Source organism: Schistocerca americana, chromosome X (assembly GCF_021461395.2).
Source record: "Schistocerca americana isolate TAMUIC-IGC-003095 chromosome X, iqSchAmer2.1, whole genome shotgun sequence".
NCBI lineage: Eukaryota > Metazoa > Arthropoda > Insecta > Orthoptera > Acrididae > Schistocerca > Schistocerca americana.
Window position 1 is genome coordinate 715,262,101 of NC_060130.1, and position 18,984 is coordinate 715,281,084.

Consider the following 18,984-nt stretch of genomic DNA (forward strand, 5'->3'; position numbering starts at 1 on the left):
GTTTCGGTGGTGGTATTCCTCAGAATAAAAAATGTAACTGTTTAAACATTTTCGCGTCGTGTGCAAAGCTCTCTCTCTCTGTCTCTCTCTCTGTCTCTCTCTCTGTCTCTCTCTCTCTCTCTCTCTCTCCCTCTCTCTCTCTTTGTTCAGTGGTACATTTAATTCCTGTGACATCTTCAAGTTATGTATGTGACAATATTCCGCAGCTCGTGTTCATTAACAAAGGGTATCCGTGCGCTGGGGATGGGAAGGAGGAAGGACACGCGCATTTCCAACACGCCAGGAAGCACGCGACCACTCCTGTGGCTACCGCGTGGCGTGCCTTGAGTCCTGCATGTATCCTCTGGGCGTAGCGAGCATGCGCACTGGAGTGAACGTCTTGCTTCTTGTGCTTTGGAAGACTCACTGGACATTTATTGTATGACTTACAGCTACAGCACACACATTTATCAGCATGAGTTGCAAAGTGTAACTCTGCCCCATCCTGCTGCATCGTCTTTATTTGATGAAGCATATTCATCTTCATCAAATATCATTGCTGTTGACACAGTCCTCAGCTGTATGGTCACAGTTAATATACCTGTTAAACTTCTTCTACACTACAGATATCTCATCCACTGAAAACAGTGAACAATTTGGTCGATCCTACCAGTACAGCACCTAGACCCAGACTGAGTCCTTTTCCCACCATTTTTCCCCAGACTGACATCTTGGATTACGTCATGGGAGGGGAGAGGGGGAGGGCCAACAGTGGTACATTTAATTCCTGTGACATCTTCAAGTTATGTATGTGACAATATTCCGCAGCTGGTGTTCAGTAACAAAGGGTATCCGTGCGCTGGGGATGGGAAGGAGGAAGGACACGCGTATTTCCAACACGCCAGGAAGCACGCGACCACTCCTGTGGCTACCGCGTGGCGTGCCTTGAATCCTGCATGTATCCTCTGTCTCTCTCTCTCTGTCTCTCTCTCTCTCTCTCTCTCTCTCTCTCTCCCTCTCTCTCTCTTTGTTCAGTGGTACATTTAATTCCTGTGACATCTTCAAGTTATGTATGTGACAATATTCTGAACTCTGGACAACAACCTATGACAACTCAATTTTTTAAAAATAAACAATGCATACAAAATAATGACACATCACCAGTTTCCAGATTGGGCAGTGGTGGGGAGGAGTGAGGACTGGGGGAGGGAGAGGGGTTTGGATAGTGGTGGTAGCCAAATTGAACTATATTCCCGCCAAAATTTGAACTTCCCACCATGATGTCACTGTGACATTGCCACATCTATGGCCGCCATCTTGGATCCACTGTCTTGAATAAAACTGGCAACAGTGCAGCGTAGGGTGGTATGAACTTTGGCCCACTACTGCCTGCAACCGACCTGTCTGCATGCTCGATACACTGGACCTACACCTGGAGTTGTGGTCTGGTGTGCGATTTCGTATGACAGCAAGAGTACTTTTGTAGCTAACACACGCATTCTGACTGCCAATTTGTACGTCTGTCTGGTGATTTGACCTATTGTGCCGCCATTTATGAACAGCATTACACGGGGTGTTTACCAACAGGATAATGCTCGCCTACATACCGCTGTTGTAACCCAAGACGCTGTACAGAGTGTCGACATGTTGCCTTGGCCTGCCTGATCACCAGATCTGTCTGGTCGAGCACGTGTGGAACATCGTCGGACGACAGCTCCAGCGTCATCCGCAAAGAGTATTAACTGTCCCTAAATTGACCGACCAAGTGCACGAAGCACCGAACTCCATCCTACAAACTGCCATCCGGCAATTTTGGATGCTTGCATTCAACATTCTGGCGATTACACTGGTTGTTAATGTACGAGAATTTCACATTTACAATGGATTATGCCGCGCTTACATTAACCTGTGGTCTTGCAATGTCAATCATATACGTGTGTTACCTAGACAAATTTATCCCGGAAATTAAATTACTCTACATTAATTATTTTTTCGTGTTACGATTTTTTCCGTCCGTGTATGTGGTCCGAGATGCCGCCCTACAATGTGGGTTTTTGCTCTTGAGCAAAAATGTTCGATGACGACTAAGTTAGACGCTACGTGTCACAAGAAGGAGGCTCAGTTTGAGGCGTTCCCCACACTGGCGCGATTTCTTCGCGGCGGTGGCTTGCCGCGGAGGCACCAGAGGACGATGGCGTGAATTTGTTAGGTGCCCCACACTGTAGCCAAGTTTGCCGCCGCGGCACCAGTGTTTTAAGGCGAAATCTTTCCTGCAGTCAGTCGTAATCAACGTCTTCTGACAACGACTCGACTCTTCTATTACGCTGGTCAACAGAATTTTTGTCACAGGGAATGTGAATTCTTTTTGTTTTTTTAGTGAAAATGTGTGTCCTGTATTCTAAAATGAAATCACTTTCTGTTTATCGAACCAGTTTTGTTGTGACACATTAAAAAACTTTTAATCACTGTTCTTTCGTCATCCTAATGGAGTTTAATTTAAATACTCTTGCAGAAATTATCTGTTGGAAAAAATCGCAGTATGCACTGAGAACTCTCATATATGACCCATAGTTGTTAAAACCATTTCCAGACTTTGACTGATGTTTAGTGACAGTCCCGATTAGTCATGCTGAGATACCTTGAACCTGCGTAAACAGAACTTCTTTTTCTTTATATCTGTGAAGAGTTAACTTTTAGACGAAACCCTAATCCTATCGTTAATAAGTGTTACCAACTTCATTTTGGGTTTAAGGTTAACGACCAGGAGCAGAAATGTACTCCCAGTGTATCCAGTTTCACATTTGTTATCACACTGTCAGGCTGGTTACGTCAAGTCTTTCGATTTTTAACGTTTCCGTGATTCGGAAAGAACCAATGGATCATAAAACTGAGTGTTATTTTTGTTTCATAAATATAAATGGAATCATGTCAAAAGCAAAACAAAAACTGTGCAATATCCCATTTCCCCATTCTCGGCGAGACATGTTCGACACAGTGAATAATTACCGTGTGACTGCTAAGACCGAGCGAGGTGGCGCAGTGGTTAGACACTGGACTCGCATTCGGAAGGACGACGGTTCAATCCCGCGTCCGGCCATCCTGATTTGGGTTTTCCGTGATTTCCCTAAATCAATCCAGGCAAATGCCGGGATGGTTCCTCTGAAAGGGCACGGCCGACTTCCTTCCCCATCCTTCCCTAATCCGATGAGACCGATGACCACGCTGTCTGGTCTCCTTCCCCAAACCAACCAACCAACCAACTGCTAAGAATGTGACAGTGAGTGAAGATGAATACAGAGACAGACAAGCCATATTGCCTGCAGCTACACCTACATGACTACTCTGTTATTCACAATTAACTGCCTGGCAGAGGGCTCAGCGAACCATCTTCATACTATTTCTCTGTCGTTCCACTCTCAAACAGAGCGCGGAAAAAAAACAAATATTTAAAAATTTTCGTAAGGCTCTGATTTCTCTTATTTTAGTCTGATTATTTTAGTATGTAGGTGGGCGTCAACAAAATATTTCCGCATTCGAAGTAGAAAGGTGGTCATTGAAACGTCCTTGAAAGACATCGCCCCAACGAAAAAGTCTTTGTTTAAATGATTCTCGTCCTAACCCGCTTATTATATCCTTGTCGCTCTGTCCCCTGTTTCGTGATGATACAAAACGCACTGACCTCCTTCGAACTTTTCAAAGCCCTCCGTCAATCGTAACTGATGCGGATCGATTACCGCACAGCAGTACTCCAGAAGGGGACGGACAAACGTAGTTGAGGCAATTTCTTTTTTACACCTGTTTCATCTCCAGTCCTTCCAGTAAAACGCTTTCCCTACAATATTATCTTTGTGATCCTTGCAATTTCAGTTATTTTTAATTGTAATCCCTAAGTATTTAGTTGGATTGACAGCCTTCAGATTTGTGTGATTTATCGTGTAACCGAAATTTAACGGATTCCTTTTAGTACTCGTGTGGATGACCTCACATTTTTCATTAGTAGGCGTCAATTGGCACTTTTCACGCCATACAAGTACCTCTTCTAAACCATTTTGCAACTGGTTTTGATCTTCTTATGACTTTACAAGACGGTAAATGACAGCATCACCTGCAAACAATCTAAGAGGCCATCTTAGATTGCGTCCAATTCTGTTTATGTAGATTAGGAACAGCGGACGGCCTAGAACACTTCCTTGGGGAACGCTAGATATCACTTCTGTTTTATTCGATGACTTTCCGTCAGTTACTACGAACTGTGATCTTTCTGACAAGAAACCGTGAATCCAGTCGCACAACTAAGACAGCACTCCATAGGCACCCAATTTTGTTAGAAGTCGCTTGTGAGGAATAGTGTCAAATGCCTTCCGGAAACGAGAAATATGCTATCAATTTAAAATCCACTGTCGATATCACTCATTATTTCGTGTGAATAAAGACCTTGTTGCGTTTCACAAGAACGGTGTTTTCTGAATCGTGCTGACTGCCAATAGATCGTTTTGTTTGAGGTAATTCATATCGTTGGAGGACAGTACAGGTATATGTTCCAAAAGCCTACTGCAATTCGACGTCGCTGAAATGGGCCTCTACTTCAGCGGATTACTCCTATTTCGTTTCTTGAGTCTATGTGTGACTTACGTAACTTTCCAGTCCTTAGGTACGGATCCGCAAATGAAGTATGGGAAGCCATTGAGAGGATTTCCAGTTCATGATTTCCAATAGCAACGATGTAATAACCGTGGCGTCTCCAAACGAACACCAGACGACATCATTCAGATAATGACTGAATTGTATAAGAAAATTACGAGTGACTACAGCCAAGATCCAGTTTTCCATCGCAGTCAGGTGACGTAGGTGACGGGAGTTAATTATTTTCGCTCCACAAAGATGAGAACGCAACCGTCCCTTCTCCCTGTGCGAACTGTAATTTGCATTTTACGCGGATCGTGAATCCCCTTCCCCACCATTTCCCCACAGCTCCTCACCATCTGATAGCGTACAGTATGCTAAATCATAAATAAGGACCCAGATAAGAGTTTATAAACTGATTTGAGAAGAGTTATTATCGGAAATGCTTCTAGATGGAACTGTATATTCTTTTAGAGATCAAGAAAAGCTATCCTTCTGTAAACTGAGGTGGCAGCTACAAGTATCCCAATAATTCACTGTACATTTTGGTTAACTCAGTGCCTATGACGTGTCAAAATCAAGTGCAAATCTCTATGGGGAGGGCATATAAAGCAACCGATTTTTATATGGTAGGATAGGTGGCGTAAATTTTTTCGCTGGTTGGCTACAAGGTCGGCGTCTTCATTCGGAGTGACTGTGGTAGAATAATGGATAAAAGGGGCCGTCCTACCGTCGAATCAGTTGCCGACTCAGTGTAAAAATCCGTATATTATTGCATCCTGTAGTTTTTTATGTTGCTTGATGATCGTATTTGTGCCGTCATTCGTTTTTAAAAATGTGGAATAATTTTTATTTGCCCCTCTTAGCTTCCCTGATTACATGGTATACTGACATATTTTCCTGCTTACTTTCAATAGGAGAAGGGGCTAGAGACTGTCGCACTAAGATCGCGAGTTTTGCTTCAGTGCGTTTTATCCTAGATCTATTATCGCATGTAGTGGCTAGTGGCTGTATGGTCGGCGGAGGCATAAAAAGTTAGACTCTAAGGTATGTTTCTCTAACACTTTTCATATGGGCGAGTTGAATTGTGTATTTTGTATCTGCAGCTCTGCAAACTGTAGCCCCCCCCCCCCCCCAATTATGCATGTTAGATATCTGAATTGGGAGCGAAGATATCGTTTCCTTGTACCTTTGACCTCCTGCTACAGTTCTTCTTCCTCCAAAACTGACACGTTGAACTGCCACACGTCTCTTCCCGTCAATATTTTTTGTTTAGCATGCTGCGCGGTTATGTGAAATTCGCAGCGATCCGAGAAGTTAAGGGACCAAGTTTCACAGTCAGTTACCAGTTATTCGTGAAGCCTTTCCTTGCATACACCCTGTCTAGCCAGATTGAAGAATTAGTGGATACATTTGTGTATCATCTAGCGTGCGGACGAAAGTAGCATCAAGTATCCATTAAATCTGCTTCATTGGTTAGCAAAAATAGCTCCTCGTAAAATCTGAAATTTGAAACCTGATCGTCTTGACTTAATACTCAATTAAAATTAGCACCTAAAATTATGTTCAAACGAGCATCCGGCATTAACTTGACAATTTCATCACGGATCAGGTTGCTCGTCTCACGTTTCCCGCTGGATCCAGTGCAAGCACATACATTTACCAGAAGCAGATCATATACAGGGTGTTACAAAAAGGTACGGCCAAACTTTCAGGAAACATTCCTCACACACAAAGAAAGAAAATATGTTATGTGGACATGTGTCCGGAAACGCTTACTTTCCATGTTGGAGCTCATTTTATTACTTCTCTTCAAATCACATTAATCATGGAATGGAAACACACAGCAACAGAACGTACCAGCGTGACTTCAAACACTTTGTTACAGGAAATGTTCAAAATGTCCTCCATTAGCGAGTATACATGCATCCACCCTCCGTCGCATGGGATCCCTGATGCGCTGATGCAGCCCTGGAGAATGGCGTATTGTATCACAGCCGTCCACAATACAAGTACGAAGAGTCTCTACATTTGGTACCGGGGTTGCGTAGACAAGAGCTTTCAAATGCCCCCATAAATGAAAGTCAAGAGGGTTGAGGTCAGGAGAGCGTGGAGGCCATGGAATTGGTCCGCCTCTACCAGTCCATCGGTCACCGAATCTGTTGTTGAGAAGCGTACGAACACTTGGACTGAAATGTGCAGGAGCTCCATCGTGCATGAACCACATGTTGTGTCGTACTTGTTAAGGCACATGTTCTAGTAGCACAGGTAGAGTATCCCGTATGAAATCATGATAACGTGCTCCATTGAGCGTAGGTGGAAGAAACTAAAATGAGCTCTAACATGGAAATTAAGCGTTTCCGGACACATGTCCACATAACATATTTTCTTTATTTGTGTGTGAGGAATGTTTCCTGAAAGTTTGGCCGTACCTTTTTGTAATACCCTGTATATTTGCAGTTGGTGCTCTTCCAGATTCAAGTATAGTTTGTGCCATACATAGGTTTTCCTTATTTTAACAATATTGCCGTTCCGCTCTTGTTTCCATTGTTCAACATTGTCTCATACTCGAACGTGTCCGCTTTTTTCGTCGTAATAACATTTTGTATCAACGCTATGTCAATGTCGGCGGCATGAAAATAGTGTCTTAAACATTGTAACTTCACGTCTTGTTTCCATTAAATGTAGCAATTTTGTACATCGTCATCATTCAACAATATTACTAATCACGCTCAGTGTCTTCCGACCACGCAATCTCCATCCCGGTTTCTCGTTATTTTCAGTAACTGTTGTGCTGAAACAGTGAAGGCTGTCTCCATTTCTTTAGGTTCTTATCATCTCAGTGCTGTCGTATCAGTGGCTGCCATCTGGATTTCTTCATGGTTCGTGTGACTGTCCGCATTCTTGTTGGGGCTGACCTAACTGGTTGGCAGCCCAGTCATAGCCGGGATTCTCGGCACCTCGTCAGCCGGCAGCTGCTCCACTTGCACCTGTCATCAGTCAGTGCGGACGTAACCAGGAGAGTCACGCCTCTTTTACACGATCGACTTTCTTGTCTCTATTGACAGAGTGAGTCTTCTACAGAAGCCCTGGTGTTTTATTTCTGTAGTTAGTACCGCCTGTTTCGAGTGGCCGATTTCATTTACACGATGGAAACAAAATTGTGTGTGTTGCGGGAACTGTCTGCTGTGCAGTTTGGCGTCTGAGCAGTGAAAGTGAGGTTATGAGAGACAATAATTTTTACGAAAAAATCGAAATATAGTAACAAAATTTAGAAACAAGCAATGATAATAGAGTTTATTAATGACCTAAGCAGAATTCATAGCGGAAGTTCTTGTCAAAGGTAGTGTAGTAAGTTCCTCCTGAGAACTGAAAGAATAGGAAAAGTGTCATGCAAACATCAGAATATATACTTTTATTTGCTCGAAAAAATATATACTTACAAACACATCAGATAATATATAGAACCCAGGAAATAGCGTCTTTTTGATTTATTCTTTGCTTCTTGTTTTTTTGCTAAGTGCCAAATAACATCGAAAATTATTTTTCTCGTCAAACAGTTCTGACTTTTTCATTGTTAAAATAATTTTCGTTAAAACACTTTGATCTATTTACGTTTTTATTTATATACAGTGTAGGCTTTTTCTCTGCAAAACGTACATACCTTTTTGATTTCAGATATTTCGTCTCTCTTGTAGGAGAACACGAGTAGTAAACAATACCAGGACCTTGTGTAGCCCTTCAATGTGTTACGAAAACAAAGCGAACAACACAGAAACTACTTTGCAGAAGCTTCGATGTGGCATAAAGTTAAAACAAACAGGAATTTTGTCGGACGGCATAATCATGTTGCACAATGATTCCCAGACTCACACTGCCAATCAGACTCCAGCAATTTTGTTGTGAAACATTGCAACACCCTCTACACATCCGGGGTCATTCACTGTGTGATTTTCACATATTTGGCGACTGAAGAAAGCCACGCATGGACGTTGGTTTCAGTTGGATGAGGAAGTGAAAGAGTTAGTGCTGTAGTGGATCCGTCGGTGGCCAATTGCATGCTATCTACATCTATCTACATCTACATCTATACTCCGCGAGCCACCTTACGGTGTGTGGCGGAGGGTACTTATTGTACCACTATCTGATCCCCCCTTCCCTGTTCCATTCACGAATTGTGCGTGGGAAGAACGACTGCTTGTAAGTCTCCGTATTTGCTCTAATTTCTCGGATCTTTTCGTTGTGATCATTACGCGAGATATATGTGGGCGGTAGTAATATGTTGCCCATCTCTTCCCGGAATGTGCTCTCTCGTAATTTCGATAATAAACCTCTCCGTATTGCGTAACGCCTTTCTTGAAGTGTCCGCCACTGGAGCTTGTTCAGCATCTCCGTAACGCTCTCGCGCTGACTAAATGTCCCCATGACGAATCGCGCTGCTTTTCGCTGGATCATGTCTATCTCTTCTATTAATCGAACCTGGTAAGGGTCCCATACTGATGAGCAATACTCAAGAATCGGACGAACAAGCGTTTTGTAAGCTACTTCTTTCGTCGATGAGTCACATTTTCTTAGAATTCTTCCTATGAATCTCAACCTGGCGCCTGCTTTTCCCACTATTTGTTTTATGTGATCATTCCACTTCAGATCGCTCCGGATAGTAACTCCTAAGTATTTTACGGTCGTTACCGCTTCCAATGATTTACCACCTATGGCATAATCGTACTGGAATGGATTTCTGCCCCTATGTATGCGCATTATATTACATTTATCTACGTTTAGGGAAAGCTGCCAGCTGTCGCACCATGCATTAATCCTCTGCAGGTCCTCCTGGAGTACGTACGAGTCTTCTGATGTTGCTACTTTCTTGTAGACAACCGTGTCATCTGCAAATAGCCTCACGGAGCTACCGATGTTGTCAACTAAGTCATTTATGTATATTGTAAACAATAAAGGTCCTATCACGCTTCCCTGCGGTACTCCCGAAATTACCTCTACATCTGCAGATTTTGAACCGTTAAGAATGACATGTTGTGTTCTTTCTTCTAGGAAATCCTGAATCCAATCACAAACCTGGTCCGATATTCCGTAAGCTCGTATTTTTTTCACTAAACGTAAGTGCGGAACCGTATCAAATGCCTTCCTGAAGTCCAGGAATACGGCATCAATCTGCTCGCCAGTGTCTACGGCACTGTGAATTTCTTGGGCAAATAGGGCGAGCTGAGTTTCACATGATCTCTGTTTGCGGAATCCATGTTGGTTATGATGAAGGAGATTTGTATTATCTAAGAACGTCATAATACGAGAACACAAAACATGTTCCATTATTCTACAACAGATTGACGTAAGCGAAATAGGCCTATAATTATTCGCATCTGATTTATGACCCTTCTTGAAAATGGGAACGACCTGCGCTTTCTTCCAGTCGCTAGGTACTTTACGTTCTTCCAGCGATCTACGATAAATTGCTGATAGAAAGGGGGCAAGTTCTTTAGCATAATCACTGTAGAATCTTAAGGGTATCTCGTCTGGTCCGGATGCTTTTCCGCTACTAAGTGATAGCAGTTGTTTTTCAATTCCGATATCGTTTATTTCAATATTTTCCATTTTGGCGTCCGTGCGACGGCTGAAGTCAGGGACCGTGTTACGATTTTCCGCAGTGAAACAGTTTCGGAACACTGAATTCAGTATTTCTGCCTTTCTTCGGTCGTCCTCTGTTTCGGTGCCATCGTGGTCAACGAGTGACTGAATAGGGGATTTAGATCCGCTTACCGATTTTACATATGACCAAAACTTTTTAGGGTTCTTGTTTAGATTGTTTGCCAATGTTTTATGTTCGAATTCGTTGAATGCTTCTCTCATTGCTCTCTTTACGCTCTTTTTCGCTTCGTTCAGCTTTTCCTTATCAGCTATGATTCGACTACTCTTAAACCTATGATGAAGCTTTCTTTGTTTCCGTAGTACCTTTCGTAGAGATTGTTATACCACGGTGGATCTTTCCCCTCGCTTTGGACCTTAGTCGGTACGAACTTATCTAAGGCGTACTGGACGATGTTTCTGAATTTTTTCCATATGACACAGGAATTAACTGTCTCGTCTCCCACTGGGATAAATGCCTTAACACATGTGGTGATTACTAGTGAATGGAACCATTCCATGGTCCCGTTGGGTCGGGTGTTTGATTTTCATATGATTGCCTCTTGTATTTGCTGATCCTTTATGACAACGCAGTGTTGCAACTGCACAAATCTGAAGGTTGCTTTGAACACCACAGTGCTTTGCGAGGCGTGGTTCTGTTGGCGGTGGTACGCTCTTGCCTCTGACATTTGAACTGATATACCCAACCAGTTATACAGAGACCTAAAGTTTAATGTTGGCTTCAAACCATGGTGCTGTTCGCCATTTTTCACATTAGAAATATTCTCAGAGGGAAAGTTCTTTCTACAGCTACCGCATGAAAGTTTGTGGTCAGGAAGAGAAGGAAATGTCAGAAAATTGTGTAGGTGTTAAATGGCAATGTGGAATGAATAGTAGCCGGCCGGTGTGGCCGAGCGGTTCTAGGCGCTTCAGTCTGGAACCGCACGACCGCTACGGTCGCAGGTTCGAATCCCGCCTCGGGCACGGATGTGTGTGATGTCCTTAGGTTAGTTAGGTTTAAGTAGTTCTAAGTTCTAGGGGACTGATGACCTCAGAAGTTAAGTCCCATAGTGCTCAGAGCCATTTGAACCATTTGAATGAATAGTACCTTTTGTATTGACACAAAGCAAACTGGAGTTGCCAGTATGTGCACGGTATAATAACTACCTAGACAACATGTAAACGTTATTGTGTTGCTGTATGGTGTTCACAAGTAATTGTCATGTATCCGTGTAGTGTATGGTGAAGGGAGGGATATTGTGCAGATGGAGAGTTTTCAAGAAATTTGTGGGAAATAAAGGATTTATAAGCACTTGATAAATGATAGACAAAGCAGAAATGCAGAGCTGTGTCTTTATTTCACAAACAACTCGTTGGTTGGTTGATTTGGAAGAGGGGACGAAACAGCGAAGTCATTGGTCTCATCACAAATAACTTCACTTGTGTGTTGCTACAGAGGTGCCACTATCTGTCAAGACAGTTGTTAACTTGCGAGGACAACGAACTAAAAAAAAAACATCTGTAAAGGACCAGATCACAAAAAATGTGAAAAGAGAAGAACTGCATACCTCATAATTCACTACCACGATGTGTAGAGGGAATATTTGAACAATGGAATTCATTAGCTCATAATTTGAGAAGTGTCAGCTCTAAAGGCATATTTCATGTTGTTCAAGGCAGAAGGATGTAGAAATATCATCTTTACTCATATCTTTATAACATATATATTAACATTTGATTGAAGAAGTCAGGCGTTTTATGTTGATGTTACTACGGCAAATACAAAAATAAATAGTAAATAAACTAGCAAAAACTTCTGTAAAGAGTCAGAAATATCTAACTTTTATCTGATTACAAGTATAGAATGGAACTATAAAAACTTTTGACTATGGATTTATGCATAATTTGAAGAAATATGTAAAATTCGATTTATAGGAAAATTACGTACATTATGTCACGCCAAATTTAACAGCTTGTGTTGTGTTTGGCACAGGCTCTGAAGATGGTCAAAAATTCAGTCACTACTGTTTGACTTTAATTATTGTGATTCCAGATGATGAATGAGTCTTGGAGAAAGTGTGGAGCATCTGCAATTCATTTGTAGTGTTTCTGTGATTTTTGTTAGCTTTTTTTCAATTCAGTACTTGCTTGAGAGCCCATACCTCACCTCGAATGTTTAACGGGTTTCATGTTTGTGTTTTAGTGATGCTCCAGCTGCAGATAACACTGCTGCTCCGCAATTTAATTATGTAAATGATTGGAGAGATAAGCTCATAGATAGCACCAAGTTCCGTGTGAAATCAGGACACCAGAATCCTAAGTAAGTTTACTATCTTATTGCTTTCATTCCGCTAATGCATTTTGTTAACCTAACTTTTGAGTATAGTCCCCAAGAATTGCTAGTAGATATTTAATGAAGCAGGGGAATGATAACGTTTATTGCTCATGCTGCTACATTTTTCGGAGCTGTGCACTGACTGTATATTATTCAGTTATAATTACCCTCCTGAGATACAGATCAGTTAATTCCTCAAACCATCTTCTGTTGAATGCCTACACTGGTCAACAGTATCTTATTTAAATCCATCATTCTTAGTTTTATTGGCAGAATTTCATGTATTCTTCTCCTTTAGTACGTTAGCTATTTCTTCACTTACCAAAAGTTTGAAATCATTCATTTAGTGCAAGTTTAGTTTAGGAGCAGAATGCATAAAAGACAGATACTAGGATTTAGGAAGTTTGCATGCCTTGTAAATCTGGCAATATTTTTATTCTTTACACTAATTGTAGAGTTGTATATGAAATATTTTGTAACTAATTTTAAACTAATGAGTATCCTATCAGGCCATGCTGAAGTACTGAGCAGCATTTCAGTGGAAAACAAGTTCCATTGCTTGACCTTCAACAGTTATGAAGCCGTGAACATTAAGCAAATGAGAAGAAAAATGGCTCAAGCACATGCCATAGAGAAAGCAAAAATTAAAAATTGAAGAGTAACTAAAAGTAAAAGTGAACTGAAATTTTATCACAATGTTTAAGATAGCTAAAGTTACAGAAAATCTGGCTTAATGTCGAAAATTAGTTTTAAATTTTTTGGAATATCAACTTATTTTTATTAACATGAAAGGATAACATCTAAAACTACTAAGTCAAAAGGTTCATGAGATAAGCTTCTCTTCAAAAACAAATGGTATTGTAAAAGGCAAGCAGCGTTTGAATAACATCAACAAATATCAGTACATTAGTTTCAAGGTACTATTTGCTAAGTAGTTTTACAGTAGGATACAGGGTGTTTCAAAATGAATATACGGGTTTTAAGGCTTTGTAGCATTTATTACATTTAAATTACAATTATAAATAATACGTCAAATGAAAGAGCAACTATGACAGTTTTTCTTAAAAGTGTTCAATGTGAGCGCCATCATCACACATCGAGTCGATAGGCGAGTTTTTCCAAAACCTTGCTCACTATATGTATAGCAAATTATCGCAACTGTGCTGTTTCTGTAGACGGATAGATCACCTGGTAGCGGAGACGTATACACATCATCCTGTATGAACCCCCAAAGGCAAAAATCGCATGGGGTCAGATCGTGTGTGAACATGAAGATCGTATAAAACTAGCTCTGTCATCCGACCCCTTGCGGCCAATCCAGCGGTAGGGTACAATGTCGTTTGACCAGTCGCGTACTGAGTTATGGCAATGAGATGGCGCACGTTTTTGCTGCCGAGAAACAGCAGTTACAGTTGCTTCGCCGAAAAAGTTGAGAGGAGTATCGTTGTAACTGTACCGTCTCGTCGGAATTTGCTTACCCCCGGATACAAACATTACGTGTATTCATATTTCCATTTAGGTGAAATGTCGATTCACCAATGAAGACGAAACGATCCAGAAAATCTTCATCTCACGCAGCAAAATTTCGTTTGCGAAGCTGGAACGTAAACTGTAGTATATATGCTTTAGAGCTTGTAACAACTGCGAACGACAAGGACGAACGCACTTCTTGGGACTACGTGCGATAGACTCTCACTCGTTCAAGAGGTTTTTCATTCATTCTTGGTCGTTCCATACTCTTCCCTTTGTGCATGGGTATATAAACAAATCTGTTTGAGTTGCTCTTTCATTTGATGTGTTATTTATAATTATTAGTTGAATCTAATAAATGCTACCAAGCCTTGAAACCCGTATATTCGCTTTGAAACACCCTGTATACCATTCCTACAAATAAATGATAAACCACTAAACGCCCGTGGTTTGTCTGAACATCATATTACTTTACAAGGCATGGCTCCGTGACTCTTGGCAGTTATATGCTTGTATCTTCACCAATTGTGAATCACTTCACTTAACGTTAATGGGAAAATGGCAATGGTGAAAGTCATGTTAAACATTGAGGAAAAATCCTGAAAGAATGAATTTCTATTCACTAAAGATGTGTATAACTAGGAAACCACTCTGAAGACTCTAAAATAGAGAAATGGACAAATATAAACATTTAAATATAATAGTCATGCACTACAAAATAACCTACTGGGGGGGGGGGGGCAATGCTGTGAATTCTTCTTTGGTTTTGTAACGAATTAGAGCTGTGTCTTGTTTCATTGAGTCAACTGAATTCTTCATTGGAACCAGGGTAGATGGCAATACCTCATCATGAGGAGGCTATTGTACACGAAGAGAAGTTCTGTTTCATAGTAGTAAACTTCTTGATTTAAGTTATATTATAAATAAGGACATTGTGAATAGTTTTCATAAAATCAAGGAGAATATACTTTGAAAACAGCCAGAAATCAAAACACAATCACATCAATTTATATAAGACAGAAAGCAAACAAAACGTATACCTTGGTTATGGATGTCAGTTATTAATTATATTCACCAATTCTGCTGAATATTTCTTCACACTAAAGCTCTCTAGGAAATGTGAGTATTTCTAGGTACTAATAACAACATTTGGCATTCACATTACTTATCTACTTGCATAGTTTCACAGGCAAAAATCTGTGTGACATTTATTTGTTTATTTATTTATTTTTTGGCACAGCAAGGGGTAGTTACACACATTAAATATCATTCCTCCTCTCATAGTGGTTTGAGATATTTAAATTTATTAATGTTTTCTCAGGTGATGCACTTTAAGCATTGGCAAATTCATCACATGGTTACTGTCATTATGATCTATTTCTTAAATTACAGTTTATTTATGCTGCCAAAATAAAACTCTGCAACGTTTCTGTGTATCTTAAAAGAAAGATGGATGGATCATCTGTCACAATTTGATGAAATAATAACTGACACTCTTTTATGTTCCAGTTGTCAGTTCTACTGTTAATAATGTACTTTTACTCATATTTTACAGTTGTGTAGCCATAAAATTACTATTTTTCATATTATCTTCTAATGTATTTAGTAATGTCATTCTGTAATACAATCCAGTAACTGCTTTATTTATTCTCCTGCCAAAATTCATGGCAATTTTTTTGTTTCTGCCTTTTCTACAACTAAAATTATTTCTTATTAGGTCCTTTAAATCATTTGTGTGAACCCACCCCTCTCCCCTAAACTACAAAACCAATTTAGAAAGAATTACACATGCCACACGCACGCACGCACACACACACATACACACACACACACACACACACACACACACACACACACGCAACACATCAAGTGATTTTGTGCATTATGTATGAATGCCAGTATAAGTAGTCCCATAAGGGTGGGCATTATTTACAGATTTTAAAAAGTTACTTTTATGTGGAGACACTGCTCAGATTGCAGTTCTTTCCTTGACATTCACCATGTAATTGTTTATAATGTACATGGTATTTCAGCAAATGTGCTCACTAATATGAAGTGCACTGGGACATACATGGGCTTATTGTGACGTAGATGATCTGATATTTGCTCAAAATAAAAATCTGTTATTAAGATTATGACTCTGTTCTGGTAGTCACTGAATAGTTAATTAACAGTTTTTTTGTAAAATAAATACATACAGTTACTAAAGTTTTACTAGAGAAATTTTGTGCGATGTCTTACACAGTGTAATGCCTAGTTCTATCAGGGATTATAGAACAGCTAATATACTGAATTTTCTATCACTAAAACTGACTACAGTTCTTTGATGATGTTCAAATTAGACTGTTGGGCAGTTAAGGGGCTCCGGAACGCCCTATACTTGCAGTGTTAAAATAACGCTTATAAATTACATCTTTCCTCACAAAGTATTTGATGTAGGAAGTTGAACTTTTTATTGATTATTTATTGGAATATGAGCTACAACTTAACACAGGGATTTTACAAAATTTTAGTTCAGTTATTAAAGATGTTTTTTTTTCAATTGTAATGAAAATTCACAACATTTTTTTGCAATTTTTTATTTATATATTCAAAAATATACAGTTTTTTGGAAAAAGGCTGTGTTAAATTATGCAGATGGTACTGTGTAACATTTACTGAAAGTTTGAAACAGATATGTTTGGAAGATCCTTAGAAAACATGTAATTAGTATGAGAAAATAAAAGTTTTGGGAATCGAGTGACAAAGATTGGATTAACTTTTTAGTGCATTCCAGGTCCATAGGATGGATTATCTTCATCCTCTGCAAACTCCTCCTCCAGCTTCCTCTTGTTCCTCCTCCTGCTTACTCTTGCTTGTATTTCTAGACTCTTTACAGCCCTGTCTGCAGCCCGAAGGCGTTCCTTGTCCAAAGCAAGCATCGCTCGTTGTTGTGTTCGTAGATTTTGCTACCATTTTCTTCAGTTGCAGTCACTGCAACACTGTTCCAAAAGGTGGTCATGTATGAACACTTATCACATTTCAGTTGTATTTCACTAGCAAGTCCTTCGTGCTTTATTATGGAGTTCCAGACCAACTTCACTACAATGAATACATCTTACACAGTTTCAAAAAATTCCTTTGAGAACCGACATATCAAATATTTCATTCACATCCGATTCGCCCATAAAACATTCATAGTTTTCACTCATTGAACCAAGCTCCTTCTGTGAAGTATTTTCTTTCCCACTTTGACTGCTATGGGCAGGTGTACTTCTACATCTACATCTACATCTACATTGATACTCCGCAAGCCACCCAACGGTGTGTGGCGGAGGGCACTTTACGTGCCACTGTCATTACCTCCCTTTCCTGTTCCAGTCGCGTATGGTTCGCGGGAAGAACGACTGTCTGAAAGCCTCCGTGCGCGCTCTAATCTCTCTAATTTTACATTCGTGATCTCCTCGGGAAGTATAAGTAGGGGGAAGCAATATATTCGATACCTCATCCAGAAACGCACCCTCTCGAAACCTGGCGAGCAAGCTACACCGCGATGCAGAGCGCCTCTCTTGCAGAGTCTGCCACTTGAGTTTATTAAACATCTCCGTAACGCTATCACGGTTACCAAATAACCCAGTGACGAAACGCGCCGCTCTTCTTTGGATCTTCTCTATCTCCTCCGTCAACCCGACCTGGTACGGATCCCACACTGATGAGCAATACTCAAGTATAGGTCGAACGAGTGTTTTGTAAGCCACCTCCTTTGTTGATGGACTACATTTTCTAAGCACTCTCCCAATGAATCTCAACCTGGTACCCGCCTTACCAACAATTAGTTTTATATGATCATTCCACTTCAAATCGTTCCGTACGCATACTCCCAGATATTTTACAGAAGTAACTGCTACCAGTGTTTGTTCCGCTATCATATAATCATACAATAAAGGATCCTTCTTTCTATGTATTCGCAATACATTACATTTGCCTATGTTAAGGGTCAGTTGCCACTCCCTGCACCAAGTGCCTATCCGCTGCAGATCTTCCTGTATTTCGCTACAATTTTCTAATGCAGCAACTTCTCTGTATACTACAGCATCATCCGCGAAAAGCCGCATGGAACTTCCGACACTATCTACTAAGTCATTTATATATATTGTGAAAAGCAATGGTCCCATAACACTCCCCTGTGGCACGCCAGAGGTTACTTTAACGTCTGTAGACGTCTCTCCATTGATAGGTTCACTCAGTTCACTCAGTTGGTTATCGTCTTTATTGTTTACAGTAATAACACATACCTTTGGCTTTCCAACATTTCTCCTTTTCTTAAAAGCCTTCAGAGGATTTCTAATAACTTTACTTTTACTCATTATTATACTCCAACAAAACAGAGACTCAAGAAACAGAATTAATTACGAATATTTTCGAGATAACGACAGAGTAAAAAAACATGAAACAATCGACAATCACACCAGCGATATATATTGAACCATCACAGGTTAGCCACAACACATACTTTATCTCACATCACTAAAATGTACCTGATGAACACGGACGTTAATAATAACACCATTTGACAGCAGTTTAACAGCGCCACAGTGGGTCACGCCCATGTAGAACACATTTCAAAAAAAATTTAAAAATAGTTGTAGTCTTCGGAATTGAATGAATTATACATCTATTAAAAGGTAATTGTCTGCAGATTCAGAAAACGCAAAAAAGTAAAAATTGAACTTTTCATGATTTTGAGCCTTTCCGGAGCCCCTTAAGGCAAACTGCTGATGTTTGTGTGCATTCTCACCAAACTGCGAATTAGGTATTTTGACATGTATCATTAGCAATAAAGATTTCCTTCTTTGATGAATACAGTTTTCAGGATTCTGGCAGATATAAAGCTTATCTGATATAAATTACAAGGTGCCATCACAATAAAATTTCTCTCATTTAATGATTACTGATGCAAA

At 40.3% G+C, this 18,984-nt stretch overlaps 1 protein-coding gene across 3 annotated transcripts in view; it reads left to right on the forward strand.

Annotated features, from left to right (window-relative positions):
• The window catches only part of LOC124555557 (transmembrane protein 43 homolog), a 248,401-nt gene that overhangs the window by 161,511 nt on the left and 67,906 nt on the right, over window positions 1-18,984 (forward strand). For all 3 annotated transcript variants that reach the window (XM_047129516.1, XM_047129515.1, XM_047129514.1), the window contains exon 4: window positions 12,443-12,559. In XM_047129516.1, the coding sequence (XP_046985472.1) occupies window positions 12,443-12,559 (117 nt within the window). The remainder of the gene's footprint in view (window positions 1-12,442; window positions 12,560-18,984) is intronic.